At 40.6% G+C, this 18,131-nt stretch overlaps 1 protein-coding gene across 1 annotated transcript in view; it reads left to right on the top strand.

The window, feature by feature from the left end:
• Positions 1-10,697, top strand: part of LOC135217990 (WW domain-containing oxidoreductase-like) — a 294,208-nt gene extending 283,511 nt beyond the window's left edge. Inside the window, exon 9 of the mRNA XM_064254121.1 lies at positions 10,224-10,697. Coding sequence (XP_064110191.1) covers positions 10,224-10,436 — 213 coding nt within the window. The 3' untranslated portion in view covers positions 10,437-10,697. The remainder of the gene's footprint in view (positions 1-10,223) is intronic.
• Positions 10,698-18,131: the final 7,434 nt, after the last annotated feature.

Genomic DNA, 18,131 nt, shown 5'->3' with positions numbered 1-18,131 from the left:
GATACCAATCTCACAAAAGGCTTTTTCGTTCGACCACCGCTTGCCCCCACTCTAAACAACGGGAGCATCGCCCCCGTTATTCTCATATTTGGTAAGCGTTTAGCCAAGAGTGGAAGGCGAACTAAGTCTGGTAACACTTTCTCCCCCCCCCCCCCTCTCTCTCTCTCTCTATCGATACCCAACTCTGGCAATAGCCTCTCTCTCTCTCTCTCTCTCTCTCTCTCTCTCTCTCTCTCTCTCAACCTCCACTCCATTATCTAAGGTCACCAAATCAGAGTCGGAGCTACAAAAATATACGTTTATTCAAAGTAAAGTACTAATTGAATAATTCAGGTTCTCACAGGATAATTAATCCCCTGGTAAATAATAGTCTTAATCAGTAATAGTCAAACACCAATTATCTCCTCTCCAAAATATAGTCCCTTCCACAACAGGACACAGCCCCCCTCACTAGGATACTTAGTCCCCTCCACTAGGACACTTAGTCCCCTCCACTAGATCTGCCTGTTTAAAAGACAGGAGAACACACTAGTGAGCACACACAATTGTAAAGACAAAGTCAAAAGATTAAATGAAATAGAACTTCTTTACAAAATGTCAAAAACAGAAACAAGCCATCCCTTTGGCTAAATCACAATAATTCTTACCCATTGCAGCTTGGAATATCACACACTGAAACAAATATAACTTTTGCAGAGCTATCCCAGCATCTTGCCTTTTCTCCCCAAGGCAGCCGTCTCCCTCGTCCTGCCTAATACCTGCCGTTATGAACGGACATAGCTCATACACGCACAGACAAACTCACGCCCTTCGTCCACACCCAGAAACCACTTTCAACTGGTTTCAAAGTCATCTCTCGAACTCACATACCTACAGGACGACCATTGACCTGCTTCGTAAGCATCTTAATGTCACACCATCCCAGAAAAGAGTTATCAGCTTTCTTAAGCTGTCGCTCGGACTGTCTCCATGGGAAGTTAAAAATGATAAGTCTGTACATTCCTATTTTTTACATATATATATATATATATATATATATATATATATATATATATATATATATATATATATATATATATATATATATATGGTCTTGGCTGGGGGTTTTGTGAATGAAATATTAAGCCTTCCTGAAAAAGGTCCAACATAAAAGCACACACATAATGATAGGGAGTAAAAATGGAGCGCTTCTGACTTATCTTGAGTTAGTGAACTGTTAAATGCTTTAAGGTTGCCATGAAAACTCAGCCAGTTAGTTCTAAATTAAGTTTATTTACAAAAAAAAACATTGAATAGCCTGAGACAACTGAACAAAAGATAGGCCACGTGGGAAAAGGCACAGTTTACTGTTTTAAATTACTCTATTATTTACAGCAACATGAAAGAGTGGTCGAATTCACAATCAATGCAAAGCTGGTTCCAAATTGATGATATCTTCTAAAGTAATTAAACGCTGGTAAGGAGGCAGGGATGCACGGAGTCGGCAGTTGGAAATCTCGATATGAATTCCAAATTACACACAACAAAACAAAAACCTCCCACACAACATTTATGACTAATGCATTATGGAGGGAAGTTATCCATAATCACATACAATGCTGATGATATAGGGAGATTTAGTGCTTAAATGGAATAGCTTAATGAAGATCTTCGTGATCTTGGACAAGTCACAAGGGTGGCATGTGCTTACGAGGGTTGACAAAAGGATGTTCGTTAGAGAGGTGAGAAAATTGAAATTTGAAAATGAGAATAGTAAGATTCGTCTTGGAGAGATGGGGGCTGATTGAAATTTGCAACTTCGAGACGTACCTTAGCTGGCTTGCGCATGTAGCTTGATGTCTGATGAGGGTTCCAGCCAGCAATGAGGAACAAAGGGCTAAAACGAGTCAGCTGTGGACACGTCTGACTGTTATAGGATCTAGGAGCAACTGAGACCTGAGTCAGGGCATTCGCGGCGGACTTCAGTTCAAGCAGAGGCTGCGACATTGTCTGGAAAGATGCAAAAACAGCCAGCACAGAGTTGTGGGAAAAGAGGTCTTAAGCTAAGACTATCTAAGGCCTACTCAGCAGCCCATATAACCCCTGTGACCTGCCCTTCTTATCCTACACTAGGTCTCTAGTCTTTAACGGTTTTATAACCCCCACCTTTGGGGAAGAACGGAAATGCCGATCCCCAAGTCGTAAAAGTGGCAGTAAAATAGCTGCTACTCCTAGCTAACTGAAAAAATTTCAATTTCTGGTGAGGCGAGGCAATGAAAAATGTATATATATATATATATATATATATATATATATATACACACACATATATATATATACATATATATATGTGTATATATATATATATATATATATATATATATATATATATATTATATATATATAAATATGTATATATATATATACACACATATATATATACTATATATATATATAATATATATAATATATATATAATATATATATATATATATATATACACATATATATATATATATATATATATATATATATATATATATATATATCTAGTACATTTATATATGTATATATATATATATGTATATATATATATATAATATATATATATATATATATATATAGCAAAGTATACTGTATCTGTGTACTAGAATATTATGTTGTAGGAAGCCCACTGAAATTTGGGAAAAACATTGAAAGTTTTTATTTGATTTGATTTTATTTCAATTTTTTTTCAAATTTCAGTGGGATATTTGAGACACAAAGTGTAAGCTGGAATTAAACAATAGGTGGAATTAAAAAGACAACCAATCTCCGTAGTATTTCTGCATATCTAGTAATGTTAGGTACATCAAAATCCTGAAAGGGAAACTAGGTATAATGTGCAATTTTAGACAACTGAAAATCTCTTAACTCCTGGGATCCCAGGATTAGCACTAATTTTATCCTGGAATCCCAGGACAAAGAAAATTTTCCAAAATGACAATCGCTCTGGCCCTTCCTCCCTCTCTCCCACCCAGGAAGCCCTCTCCACAGCCTTCAACCCCCTAAGCCTTTTCTTAGCTTGTGTTGAGCGCAAGCAGTGTTACCAACATCTCATTAGACCCATTGGAAGGCAGGTTTTTAATTTTTATGAAATATATCGATATATATATACGGACATACATATATGCATAGCAATTGCCTTCGGCCTCAAAAATTGGAAATATGCATTGCAAACTCATGCAGGAGCATGCATCCCAGTCCTTTCAGTACATCTGTCCTCACAATGAAAATCTTATTTAAGTCTGGTTTTCATAGTATATATTCGTGCATATCTTAAAACTTGCTTCAGTTCAGCAAATGCTGTATATTGAGGTTCCCTCCCCCTCCACTTTGAAAGATCATCCATTCTTCACTAGGTCAGTCAAAGGCTCTGCAAGACTTGTGCAGTTAATCACAGCTTCCTTAAGTAGCTTGCTGGTGTTACAAATGCTTTTACTTGCATCGTGGTCTTTGGTGGTGATGCAACCTGGACCTTCATCACCTTGTCCATCCATGGCTATCCTATTATAGCTGACTTTGTATCCAAGGAATTCCACACCTCTGTATACAGTGTGACACTTGGAGGGTCAAATAGTCAGACCTGCTTCCCTTAGATCATTAAGTCCCTTGATGTGGTGTTCCCTTGATGATGTATGAGCTAACTTGTCCATAAAAAGATCAGTGTTCTTAGCTCCAGCTGCCACCTTCCTCATCTCCCTGAAAGTTGCTGATGAACTGCCTCAACTACTAACATCCACTTGTTACTGTAAAAATGGTCTTCTCCGTTGTTACTTTTGCCTTTGGGGTCTGTCAATATCCCTTGCTTAAGTCATCTTGGTGAAAAATTTGTCCTCATGAAGTTTTCCACTGCTATCAGCCTTATATTAGGATCTTCTATCAGTTGTCATACTTGGTTTTGGGATTTAGTCATTAGCAATCCACACAGAATCTGTTCAATCAATTTTTTTTCTCGCCATTGCAACAATCAACATTATGCAGTTGACCTTTCAATAATACATATTTCTAGCACCTCAATTTGTTGCTGTGTCGGTTCCTTTGTATATGGTAGAGCATACAATTTTGTTGTGATTGGCTGTTCTGCTAGCAGTTCAGTGTGGCATTCTAATAAAATGTTTCCTGGATTGCTGGTTAGTATGCAGGGCCAGTGCTAGGAATTGTAGGGACCCAGTTATACACTGAAAGTTAATGTATGTTTATTAAAAGAAACCATTTTTTATTTTAATATAAACACTTATTTTCCAAGTGAACATTGTCTGTTAATATAGTATGCACAATAATGTGAGGAATAAACTTCCTAATTCTTCATTTCATGCTTTTGGTAGTGGTTTATTCCTGTCAAATTGGTCAAATAAGCTTAAAACCAGCCCTGTTAGCATGTATCAATATTCCTCCAGCAACTGCAATAACTGCTTCTTCTGCTAATTGTATAGGTTGTTAATAATGTTTACATCTTGGAATGTCTCTTCTTTCATTGTCTGGAGTTCTAACCAGCCTCAGCCAAAATTATATCACTCTTGTTAGCTTCCTCCTCCATGACAGTCACACTCAACCCCTCTTTTTTTATGACAGTCACTTCTGCTTTATTTGCTTCCTTTGCTTACAAGAAGTTTCCATAAAGATTTCAGTTCTTCACTGACATCAGCTCAGAGTCGATGTGCTTAACAACTTTCTTGACCTCATATGGTCATCCTTTAACTGATGATCTCTGGTCCTCTTGTCTTATTATTACTTCTGGCATTCCAGCGCTGCATACAAACGGTCTCTCTCTCTGACTATAGTCTCCCTAGCATACTTTGCCAAAAAGGGGCCCCCGATCGCTTTACAGCGTTGTTATACCTCCGTTTCTTGAAGGTAACTCGTGGATTGTGGATTCCCTATCCATCCTTGCAGTTAGATTAGGCCAGCTTTGTACTGGAACGGCATCTTGCTTTATAGCAGCTCGTAACTGGTGATGGATGAAGTATTCTCCTCTGCAACATATCATTCGGCTCCCATTTAACCACTGGGCCAGAGGTGAAGCAATTTCGTAGGAGATAAAGCAAGGACCAGTAAGTAGGAGAGCGTGGGAAGGAAAGGATAAAATTTGAGTTACAAAAAACGTTTGGGAATCAAAGTTCCCTTGGGATGTGATGAATGTTAATGCAATGAATGGATGATATTTTGCTTATACACTGGAGGGTTTTATTGCTCACTAGAGAGTGACTAAGATGAAATGTTGTTCTTCTCTGTACCGCTCATTATAGTATCTGGAGAAGAGGAACAAAAGGTGGCATTTTTAAGTGAGGCAGCTGCTATTCAGATTGAACAGCACATGTTTTGGTTTGAAGGTTGGGATGAGATGAGGTTGTATGCAGCTTAGCAGTATCTCTCTGTTTATACGTTTCCCTGCAAGAAGTTCGAAGAGAACAATTATTCCTTTGAATGTAAGTGTTATTGAGCTTTCACTCACATAAATTCGGTTGGCACTGTCTGAGCTGTCAGAAGGGAAGGGTTTTGGGAAGGGGGACTGTCAACCTTGGAGGTGGACGGGGTTTAGGATTGGAAGGAGGGGAAGGGGGAGGCTCTGTAGCACTTGGTACTATTTCTCTGGGCACCGACGTGTCATAGGCTATCTTATGTAGTGCTTCTTTGACTTCTTTCTGTAGTTTTGTCTGTAATACCATTCTCTTCGTTAGCTTTGGAATAGGTTGTGAAGGTTTTGTAGGAGATGGAAGTTGAGGAGTTACTTTGATCTTAGTCATTTTTTCCAGTCGAAACTTGCACTTTTTGTTCCATGTATGATGCTGAAGAGAACAGTTTGGACATTTGCTTTCAACATTTTCTCCTCTCCTAAAAGCATCAAGGCACTGTTTGATGGGATGCAGTTTGCTGCATATACCACACCTCTTTGTGGCTGTGCAGCGGCTGCTGTGGTGTCCAAATTTGTGTTACTTGTTGCATTGAAGTGGCTCAGGAATATGGGTTTCAGTGGGGAATGATCCCCATATTCCAAGAGAGACTTGTTTAGGAATTTCTCCTTGGAAGCTGGCGATGATTTTGCTCGTGGGGGTACCAGATTTTCCAGTGCATCTCTTTGCATCTAGAATAGTCTTCAGCTGTAGAATGGGGTCAAGAGGCAGGGTGGTTGGATATCTGCCAGATGACTGCTTTCTTGATTTTATCCGTTGGGTCTAGCAGTTGAAAAACATTATTCCTTTGAAGAATGCTAACTCTTCTTTTTGAAACTTCATTATCATAAATGTAGACGTGATCAAAAATTAAATTACATCTAAATAATAACTATCACCAGGTAACTCTATCCCTCCTTTAAATGTAAATTCATAACTTGTGACCTTTTTTTCAACATCATTTCAATTAATTATTAGGCGTGTTTTGTCTTCTTTTGATCAGTAAAGCTTTTCTTTCGTTTCTTTGTTTTTTCTTACCTTTTACCTATTGTCGAGGTTATTTAATGAGTGCACAAATGCAATTTAAAGAATAATTCTTGTGCATTGGAAATGCTCTCTCTCTCTCTCTCTCTCTCTCTCTCTCTCTCTCTCTCTCTCTCTCTCTCTCTCTCTCTCTCAGATTTCTTTTATTTTAAATGTAAGTATAGTATTTATCAATTTTCGTTATTGTATGCTATAGTTTTGCTATATTATATTATCTCAGGATATACCCGTTGCCTGTCTAAAACTGACAATTTAGGTCTAATCAGGTCAAGAGCTACTCCCTAGTGGTATTTTGTTGCTACAGTCCCTCTGTGCAGTCGTCTGGCAAATGCCTCAGGACCTACAAAATTTGTTGATATACATAACACTCCTGGACAATGAAAATTGATGGTTATGCGACCCAATCTTCTTAGCTCCAAGATAATCACATCACTTTAGCAGATATATCTCTAGCACTAGGATTTGCTGCATTTCTCCAGCCATCTTGCCCAGAAAAAATAATATTATTTGTCATTAATAACCTTTAACATATTAGTTACTTCACCCTTGGTCCTGCATTTGATGTCAGTCTGGGCTCACAGTCACTGCTTAACTTCACTTGAATTCTTCTGTTGGGCTTCTTCTAGCTGCTATGCTCTTACATCTTGGAAACTAGAAGCTCAAGTCAGTCTTTCAGCCTCAGCTTTTATAATTTCTTTGTGGTCCTCTATACCTGGTGTGGTTCCAAGAATAGGGTCATAAACAGTGATATCTAGCCACGTGGTTTATAATTCTCCCGCATAGTACAGAGGCATTACATTAACATTTTCAGCTGAATAGTATCTATGAATACTCAGTGAGTGGATAACCCATAAATTTATCAGTAATTTAGTCCTCAGTTACCATACAACAGCATTTATGCAACCTGTATCTTATAGCACTATTGCTCTCTTCTTGCCTAGAAAACTTTCAGTAACTGGTAAATTATTGTGCCTTTTCCTCTGTTCCTCAGCTAGAAAACTTTCAGTAACTGGTAAATTATAGTGCCTTTTCCTCTGTTCCTTAGCTTTGCATGCTGCTAACGCAACAGGTAGTTCAACTCCATCTGCAGTGTCAATGAAATTATCCACTATGTCAACAAATTCACAAATCCTAATAATGGTAGTTTCATTTGTTCCTTCCACCATAACACTGGTCCTTATTCTTAATAATGAGATAGTTTTTAAGTGTCCTGGCTTGTAACACAAATCATATACCTTCTTTAGTGGCTTCTGGGTTACCACTAGGCTTATCTCATGACCTTATAACCACAGCTGAGCAGCTTCGCCATCTAACCAATGTCTCTTGGTACTCTTTACCAGAATAGTGCAATCTCCATCAAACAAGTGCTGACAAACTGTTTCCCTGATAAGCAAGTCTTTTAAATATGCTAAATCATCAAATTTTTGCTACTCTGCAGCTTCACTATCTAACCAGTGTCAGCCAAACTGTTCCCTGATGAACAAGTCCACTAAATCATCAAGTGTTTTTGCATTCAGCCATTTAAATCCACCAGTTGAAATATTGCCATAGTGTAGCTACAAACAGATATGATTTGGTTCAGTCTCTGCAAACCTCTCAGATCTCACGATGAAAGTGTCATTGTCATTGTGCTTCTTATCAAATCCTAATAACTTTGGCTTTGCATTAATTAAAGGGGTGCTACTGTTCCTTTACTCGACTCTTCTGGAGTTCCACTCCCACGTCCTTCCTTGAGTCTTAACACTTGTAGTTCATGTGTATGCACTTCTGCTTGCATACTCTCTTCATATTCTCTTTGCCCTTCAGACTGTTCTTTCTGCAGTTCAGCTTTTGCTCATACTGTTTCTCTGCTCTGTCACTCCTTGTTGTTAATACATAAAATTTAGTAATTTTGTGCCCTTCAAACCTACCTTTTTAACTAGTTCTATGAGCTTAGGTAGTTTAGTCGCTGCCATGCTAAAATACTCAACGGCAAGCAGTAAACTTTTGGCTAACATAGTAAAATCACACCAAAACACTCCCACTCAAGTGTCACACAATGGTGTTATGCACAGTTTTATGAAGGGCAGGGGTGTGATTAAATCATGAAATGTTTTGAAAAAATAGAAAGCTTATTGACAGTCCTTGAGAAGAACATAATCTTGAGATAACGATGACTTGTGACCAGTTACACTTGTGGAAGTGGTCTGTCAGGGATTGCCCTTAGAATGGCTCCTTTCTTGAAGTTAAAATGCTAAAATAGATTTTGTCAAACTAAACACTGTTTTCTTCATTTTATCTGTATGAGACAACTGAGGATGAAAGATTTTCCTTGCCTTGTCTTACCTAGCCTTCTGGCTTACCTTGTCTGCTAACTGTATTGTCTTCTCTTCTTTAACAATCAATGTATGTTCACCTTCAGGTAAAAAATTCTGGCATACAAGCACACACACACCCATAGAGTAGGCACTATGTAACCTAGGTTAACTCAGACAGGTTGGAAATACTTTAAGTAGAAAATGTAAAAACCTTTAAGAACATCTCAATTTACATGCTTTTATGTTAATTAAATATGTACATATGAAATTTTTGTGGCATCTTACCAAAAATTAGACTTTAATAACGAGTGTCTGCATTATTATGTAGAAGATGAAACCTATTCATATGGAGCAATGCCACAAAGGCCATTGACTTGAAATTCAAGCTTCCAAAGAATATGGTGTTCATTAAGAAAGAAGTAAGAGGAGGTATCCAAAGAATATGGTGTTCATTAGGAAAGAAGTAAGAGGAGGTAAAGGGAAATACAAAAGGAAGAGATCTTTGTAATCTATATTAACTAGGGGTTGCTAAGGTGATCAACTGATGTGCGATGCGCCATGGGGATGTCAATCATTTGATCCTACAAAGAGATATCCCATGAAAAAGATTACGGTTTCAGCAACAAAAAAGCCTTGAACCGAGGTGTGTAGGTTTTCAAGAGAGGCAGCAGAGAGACAGATTCCTAGCTGGAGGAAGCTAGCATGTCAATAAAGACTGTTGAACTACTTGCTTCCAGTTCCCAGCTGAAAGACCCACTATTTGAAGACATGGATGGCAATGGGCTTTGATGCAGGGGTGTTAATGGTCTGAAAAAGCTGTTTAGGGTATTCTGATGAAAACAACAATGATTTTTCTTTGCAATCACCAGTTACTGAATTTCTCGAGTTCCTTCAGCAAATTTCGCGACCTTGGCGAAACAGCTGCAGTCAATGTAGGGGATATCCATCAGTTTGGTGAAGTCATCCAAGATAATTTTGTAAAATAAATGGCTTTTACACATAATTCCTGCATACATAAAATTAATACTTTTTTGTTTCATGGATAAAAACTGTTGCTTTACAAATCATGTGTGTGTGAGAGAGAGTGTGTGTGTTGAGGACTACAGGAATCATTGTTTTACTTGCCAAATTGTAAGTTCCGGTGATGTTGAAATGATTGGTGCCCTAGTGGAGTTAGACCGCTTACTAACCAGCACTGATGACTTAGTTTAAAATGGAGAATTAGTCTAGTTAAGTGATACTAGCAAAAAGGCTTTGGAAATCTGTGGTGTTTATATATATGAAACAATTTATACAACATTTAAATTTTGTGTGCAATTTTGTATACAGTAAAAGATATTAGGGATCATGTCCAGATTAGCAAACCCACTATTTTTCAAGACAATATTATACAACTGATATATATATATATATAAACAGAAAAACAGGTGAAACGCTATCTTTTTCTTTCATTTCATTCTTCCATTCACAGCAACAGGCATGTGCATCAGTGGTCTACTGTGCCGCAAGCAATGATGTTTCAAGATACGGAGGTATATACGTCAACAACTGTGTGCCTTGCTTACCTTCGCAGGAGGCTCTGAATAGTATCATGTCAAACCGTTTATGGGTAACTTCACTTACAATGATTGAAAAAGTCTTAGGCCAGAGAGCTTTCTCAGCAGAGACAGGTGATCAGTTTTGATGGCTACGCATAACTAACCTTGTGCTTTTTGTAAAAGTACTGTACCAGTTATGTTATTTTTAGTTCATTAATCTCTTTTTATCAAAATATGCTCTGACTTGCTACAGTTAGATTCATGTCTGAACTCCAAATAGTATACAAGATATTCTCTAGACCTTGATATAAACGGTATCAGGTCTCTGCTCTTTTTTTTATTCACTCCAAAATAGATTTTTTTTTCAGTCCTTATGAACCACTGAATATATGTATATCGCATATCAATTATGTTTTATTTTCTTTTGAAAAACTTAGTAATTCACTCAGTTCTTTACACGATATACTAAAAACAACAGGTAGTCCCATGCGCAGGTCCGTTCTATTTTTATGTAACCGATCATAATCTGTAACGTCAGGCAAACCGGTCGAAGCGACAATTTACTGATGTAAACATAAGGATAATTGCCTTTGTTATACTTTGAAATGCAGTTTAATAATTATCCTGACATAGATTTAAGCGGTGGATATGATTTTGGACATATGACATAGTGTAGTTCATGTGAATATCGATACTGGAGAAATAGAATACTTAAGCGAAATGTTACACAAAAGGGATTTTGACGAAGGAAAAATCTATTTCTGGGCAAGGACCTGTGTCGCCCAGTGAAATGGTTCCTTTAGCACTTATTTCTAAGGTATAAATATTGTTATGAATACCAGAGAAAAAAGCTAATATGGAAATGCCAGAGTATTCTGGCTCGCTCACCTTTATTTAAGGTGTCGGTATGGTTTCTGGGGCGAGTGAAACCACTACCAGAGGTCCTTTGCCATTTAGTCTCTTCCTTCTTCAATATCCCTCATCTACAGAGGAGCCGATGTAAGGCCCACTACCTGCTACTGTTACGGCTAGCGCCTCTAACGTCATTCCTGCAGATAGCACCCAAGCTTGGGCCAAAAAAGGGGGGGTAAAAAGGAAAGGGTGGGATTTCACTGGGCGACACAGGTCCTTGTCCAGAAATAGATTTTTCCTTCATCAAAATCCCTTTTCTGGGCTCAGCCTGTGTCGCTCCGTGAAATAGTACCAGAGAAATGGCCCCGCAAGCTTGGAAAGAGGAAGCACACAACTAAGTAAGATGGGATAATCAAAATCAATTAAGGTTAATTGCTATAATCTAGATAAAAGGTTACAGAACAAGTAACAACAGAGCAAATTGAACCTTAACACTAATCACATATATACAAGGGTAACAGTTATACATAACTATACAGTAAAACTAAATGCAAACAGGGACTAGTCCCAGATCCAAGACATATGGAAAGTATCACAAGTATATACAATATGTGGCATCCAAGGTACAGTACGACTACAATGACGACTGAGCTACGGCAAGAATGCTAGCGAGGCAGGTAGGAAAGAGAGATGTAAGGAGAGACATAGGATAAACTACTTACTACTAAGTTAAGCAGTGTCAGGGGAAACTGTGTTTCCGGCTGCCACTGCTGGAAATTTAAGGGCTTCTAAGGACTTCAGATAATGGCGTTTGAATACTGCCGGAGATTTCCAGCCTGTGTACTTCTTCAGATCTTCAAAATTCATGTGTTGAAAATAATTAATAGAGGTAGCTACTGCCCTAACATCATGTACCCGTGGGAAGGACTGCGGGTTGGCCTGTTTTATAAAGTATAAAATCTGTTGTCTAATTCCTTTTAAGGAAATGGTGCCACCTTTTTCTCTAATGAACAGAGGGCCTGAAGATATCAGGGCAGTTCTACTTAGATATGCTCTTAGTGAAGTAACTGGACATAAGGACGGGTCCTGTGGAAGTGGGACAATTTTCCATGGGGCCCATCTATCCAGTGGGTCCTCATTCTTAGCTAGAAATTGGAGATCTGGAGAAAGTAACACTTCTCCTGAAGGGAGAAACTCTATATGATCTGATTCTCTAGATAGAGCCGACAGTTCAGATATTCTGGCTCCTGAGGCCAAACTTATTAGGAATAATGTTCCTTAAGAGAGCTATATAGTCACACGAGTCATTATTAGTGTCTGAGGCCAATTTAAGGACATCATTTAAGAACCATGATACAGACTTGGGCCTCTCGGATGGTCTGAGTCTAGCACAAGCCTTGGGGGATAGATGAAAAATATGAATCTGTTAGATCTATTTTGAATCCAAATTGGAAGATCTTCTTAAGAGCAGACTTAGTAGTAGTAATAGTACTAGCTGCTAAACCTTTCTCAAATAGTGTTCTGAAAAAGGATATGGACAGATTCGTGGTCATGGTTTCTGCATTAGAGTCCTTCAGGAATACAGCTAGTTTTTTAACTGCTGAATCGTATTGACGCAAGGTCGATTCTCGTTTATCAGATTCTAAGAACATGATGTTCTGAGGATCAATATTAGCATCCCTCTGTGCTGCGAACTTCATGAAGTCCATAAAGTTAGGGCTTTCTGAATTCCTGAGGAAGCGAACACAGTCCGCGTTTGTACTAATTGTGATAGTTTGGGATTGGGAATCCGTTGAGGTCGGAGTCCCAATTCCAGTAGAAGCGGGAACCAATTGCTCTTGGGCCAATTGGGGGCTATCAGAGTAATGTGACCTTTGAACATCCTGAGTTTGTTCAGGACTTTCAAGAGAAGATTCACTGGAGGAAAGAGGTAAATCTTCTTCCACACATTCCAATCTATAGCCATAGCGTCCGTGGCATAAGCCAGAGGGTCCAGGTTGGGGGCCACATAACAAGGGAGTTTGTGGTTCGACTCTGTGGCGAAGAGATCTACCTGAAGCCCCGGTACTAGTTGACAGACCCAACTGAATGACTCCTTGTCCAGGGACCACTCCGACTCCAGCGGAACTGAACGTGATAGCGCATCCGCTACCACGTTTCTTACTCCCCCTAGGTGAGTGGCTGACAGGTGCCATTTGTTCCTGTCTGCTAGTGAAAATATGGCTATCATGACATGGTTCACGTGGCTCGACTTGGAGCCGCCCCTGTTGATGCAGTGTACTACCACTGCATTGTCCAGCACCAACTTGATATGAGATTTCTTGGCTGGATGAAGCTTTTTCAGGGTGAGGAACACTGCCATAGCTTCCAGTACATTGATATGAAGCTGGCGGAATGGTAGGGACCAGGTTCCCTGTACCTTTTTGTACTGTGAGTAACCGCCCCACCCACTTAGTGATGCATCTGTGTGGATCACTAAGGCTGGCGGAGGGAATTGCAGCGGAATTGTCTTTGACAAATTCTTGATCTCCATCCACGGGCGGAGTCTCTTCCGTAAGATCGCCGGGATAGGAGCCAGTTTGTCCCGGAATCTCTTGTTTGCTTTTGATCGCCAAACCCGGTTTATGTCCTTTAGTCTGGCTTTTAGTAGAACGTCCGTTACTGAAGCGAATTGGAGAGAACCCAAGATTCTTTCTTGGTTCCTCCGGGACGTCTGTTTGCACTTGAGAAATTGTCTGGTTGCTTTGGCTATTTCTCTCCTTTTCAACGGCGGAATTGATAGAGTATGGGAGTTCAAGTCCCATTGAATTCCTAGCCGCTGGAAGCGGGACTCTGGTGTTAGACGGGACTTGGTTCTGTTTATCTGGAAGCCTAGATGTTCCAGAAACAGGATTACTTTGACCGTTGCTTTGCGACATGCTTCGATGCTTGTGGCCGACACGAGACAATCGTCTAGATAGGCTACTAGCATTATTCCTTGAGAGCTTAGTTCTTGAACAACTGTCTCCGCCAGTTTTGTAAATACCCTGGGGGCTATGTTGAGCCCGAATGGCATTACTTTGAAGGAGTAGGCCTGTTTTCCTAGCCTGAAGCCTAGGAACGGGCGGAAGTGCCTTGCTACTGGAACATGAAAGTAGGCATCTGTAAGATCTATAGAGGTGGTGACGGCCCCACGGGGAAGTAAGGTCCACACCTGCGAAACGGTCAGCACTCGGAACCTGTCACAGTGAATGAATAAGTTCAGACGGGACAAGTCTAAGATTATTCTTCGCTTGTTTGAGTTTCTTTGGCACACTGAACAAGCGACCTTGAAATTTTAAATTCTTGACTCTTGACACTATTGTACTCCTTTTTGAAGGAGTTCTTGGGAATACTCTACCAATTCCGCTGTTGGTTCCTGATAAAAGGTGTTGGATGGAGGGGGACCTTGGAGCCAACTCCACCCTAGACCTTTGGACACAATGCTTTGGGCCCACTTGCTGAACCTCCAACGGTGACGAAAGAGGTACAGTCTCCCTCCTACCTGGGGATTCTCACTGGTTTGAGGAAGAGCGTCCACCACGTCCTCCTCGGGAACCCTTGCCTCGGTTGGTTGCTCTCCCGCCACCTCGTTGACGGAAGGCACCTCTAGCTCTGCTACCCCTGCCAAACCTGTTGAAGGCTTGAAACGACTGGTTTTCAAACGCCGGGTTGTAAGCAGGGGAGACAGTATAGGAGGTTGAAGCTTGTGCCTGTTGCGGTGACTGTGTCAGCAGCACAAACTGCTGTTGTGGCTGCGCCTTAGAGGTTGAGGGTTGCGGTACCTGAGATACCAGAACCGCTTGTACCAGAGTCTGTTGTTGAGGGGCCTGGAAGGACTGGAACTTCCTAGGCCTCTTCTTTGACTTGGGATTCGATCCGGCGGACTCCGGTTTCCGTTTGGAGACGAGTCCCCAACGAACCCTTAGGCTCTGGTTGAACCTGACCGCCTCGCAGTGCACTTCGTTCACTACTGAGGCCAGGAAGAGGTCAGCGCCCATATAGATGAGGCTAATAGCTTATTGGGCTCGTGGCGGATCGTGGCCTCCGCCAGCACATGCTTACTACAATTCCGTCTAGCTATGACGAAATCATACAAGTCACATTGCAATGAGTACAATAGTGACTTGGCGATGATCTTAAATAACGGCTCTTCTCCGTAGATTAGAGCCGATACTTCCGTTATAACTAGAGAATTGAGGGACCTGCAAAGTCTCATCCTGGTGTCATATTCAGTTTGAATGAGGCCTTCAGACAGCCTGGGTAACCTCTCGCTGAACAGCGTGATGGCGCAGTCCGGCTTCAGTTTACCTACGGAAAAGGTGGCTGGAAGGTCTACCCAGTGATCATCAGTTCCGGGGAGCAGGAGGGAAGTCGGTTCTGTCTCCCGGAGCTGGGGCATAGGCTCGTCTTTCATTGCTGCCTGCAATGTCAACTCTGCCACCTTAGACGTGAACGGGATGGGCGTTTCCTCATCTACAGTGAAGATTGTAAACGGGCTCTTGAATGCTGTAACCTTGGTGTTAGTGCATTGCCCCTCCTCAAGGTTACGTATCCATGCCTGCTGGGCCTGGTCCCGGGGAAGGATTACTGTTTCCTTCGGGACCTTGTCTTCCCTCCTCATAGCTACTTCCGTCAGGCGGACATAGCCTATGAAAGGGGGCTGTAATCCTTCCGGATAGAACTCGAAGTCCTCAATCCTTCGAGTTCCGCAGCCCTCAATCGTAAGCATGCCATCAGCGAAAGGAGCATATGCGGCAACCCTCCATGGCAAGGCAGCGGCGTAACTAGGGGTTGGGGGGGGGCCACGTGGCCTGGGCGCCGATCTTAGGGGGTTGCCAAAATGAGCCTGTAGTCCAGTAATTATAGTGAAAAAATATGGTCAGGTTGGAAAAAATTGCCTTATTTTGTTTGTCTGCTGGATTCAACAGTATATTAGCTCTACTATTCAGGATAGAAAATCTACCCTTATCTGCTAATGCCCCAAAATTACCCTAATTCAAGATGGCCAACGCTACGGCTACTTCATGCCAAAATTACCACATCGTAGTGACTATTAGAGCTATAAATCCAAACAAAGTGTCTGATCCTATGTTTTTCAGGCCAAGGAATTAATTTAGCATGGTAATATTTGCCTGCATGTGACCTATTTTCAGATAATTGCAATCATCCTCTAAATTTCTCTGTAAACAACCGTTAACAAATTATTATACTTTTGAATTATTTGTGATCTACAGCAAGATTTCAATGTTTCTAAGTTGATAATGTTTGAATTTCATTTCATTTGTACAGGTTGCATGTGCATGGAATAATTGTATGAGTGTAGTGTTGGTCGATAAACTAAGACTGAACAGATATGGTGTGTGTCATCTGTAGAAAAGTGATTAATCTAGAGAAGTTCAAAGAGTGTGTCAAACTGACAAAGAAAGGGTATGCTGGTATTAACAGAGCACACAAAGAAAGAAACTAAGATGTTCCAGCTGTGGTCTTTAACAAAAGTCATGATATAACTTGTGGACAAAGTCTGCTGGAGTAGGCACACAAATCCCAAAACCATCAAGTCTGCCAAAAAGCGTGATTCTTCTGAAGTGCGTAAGCCAAACCTGAGATCAGAAGAGGAAAATGGCTTCGATTTCAAAACCTAATGCCTCTTCTGTGGAGTGCTTGTTGAAATGTCTCTAGCAAAGAAAAATCTTACCAAAGCTAGCTACAGATACAGTCATGTTATGACTTTAGGATTCCAAAAGAATATCATCAGTCACTGTCACATCAGGGAGGATGATTGGGCCTTGAAAGTCAAGTCTAGTCTTTCTATGATAAATGATCTACCAGCTGAAGAGGCTCTATACCATCACAATTACACATGCAAGGATCTATTCATGAAGGGAAAGGCTCCTCCAGGATTTGCATCTGATAAGTGCAAATCTTTCAGCAAGAGAAGAAAAGTTGGTTGACCTAGGAACTACACAAAGTCCTTTGTCTTTTACTTAAACAAGGTGGAGAAACTCCAAGATACCCATCCACATGTATACGGAAGTTTATTGATGGCCTCTTCATCCTGAGAAGGAGTGACAAATATTGGGCAGGCATAAACAGTGACCTGTATATTGAGCAAGTTCTTATGCGAAACATTAAAGCAGGTGGTTCTCTGACTAGAAGTCGAGGGTTTGACGAGTTGGCAAGTCTGGTATGGTTACTGTCCAGTCCAGCATGTGGAGAAATTAGGTATATCTTAGTTTTACCAGACCATGGAGCTGATTAACAGCTCTCCTAGGGCTGGCCCAAAGGATTAGACATTCTTACATGGCTAGGAACCAATTGGTTAACTAGGAACGGGAGCTACAGTTTATTGTGGGATTCGAACCACATTATATCGAGAAATTAATTTCTATCACCAGAAATAAATTCCCCTGATTCTGCGTTGACCGAGCCGAGAGTCAAGTTTCGGACCTCGGATTGGTAGGCGAGCATGAAAACTACTCATCCAACGAAGAACTAGCATGTGGAGAAGTCAACAGGGCCACGAGAGAAGTAACCAATCTTCAAGACATCAAGGAAGCAGAGATCCAAAAGGAGAGGTCAGCTGCTAGGATGACCAGAGATGCCAAGGATGTGCAGACCATCTTAAACTACTTTTCTGAATGAAAACCTTTCTCCAAGGTTTCAACAGGACTATGTAGGCTCTCATCTGGAGTCATAGCTGACAAGTCTCTTAATGTAGAAAGTGCAAAATCAGTTGGTTACATTATATTGAAATCTATGCAGGGCAAATTGGTAGCAGAGCACAAGTTCTGCAAGAGAGATCAGATTACCACACTTGCTGCCTCAACTTACATTGCAGTTGCAGGAGAACACCTGGCAATTAACCCAAGACAGTATGGAGGAGTGATAATGGTAATTTAAATTTGACAATGTCTTTGAGGATTGCGAGAGAGAGAGAGAGAGAGAGAGAGAGAGAGAGAGAGAGAGAG

The sequence above is a fragment of the Macrobrachium nipponense genome, chromosome 9 (assembly GCF_015104395.2).
Source record: "Macrobrachium nipponense isolate FS-2020 chromosome 9, ASM1510439v2, whole genome shotgun sequence".
NCBI classification, from domain to species: Eukaryota; Metazoa; Arthropoda; class Malacostraca; order Decapoda; family Palaemonidae; genus Macrobrachium; species Macrobrachium nipponense.
This window is presented reverse-complemented; position numbering and strand designations above follow the sequence as displayed.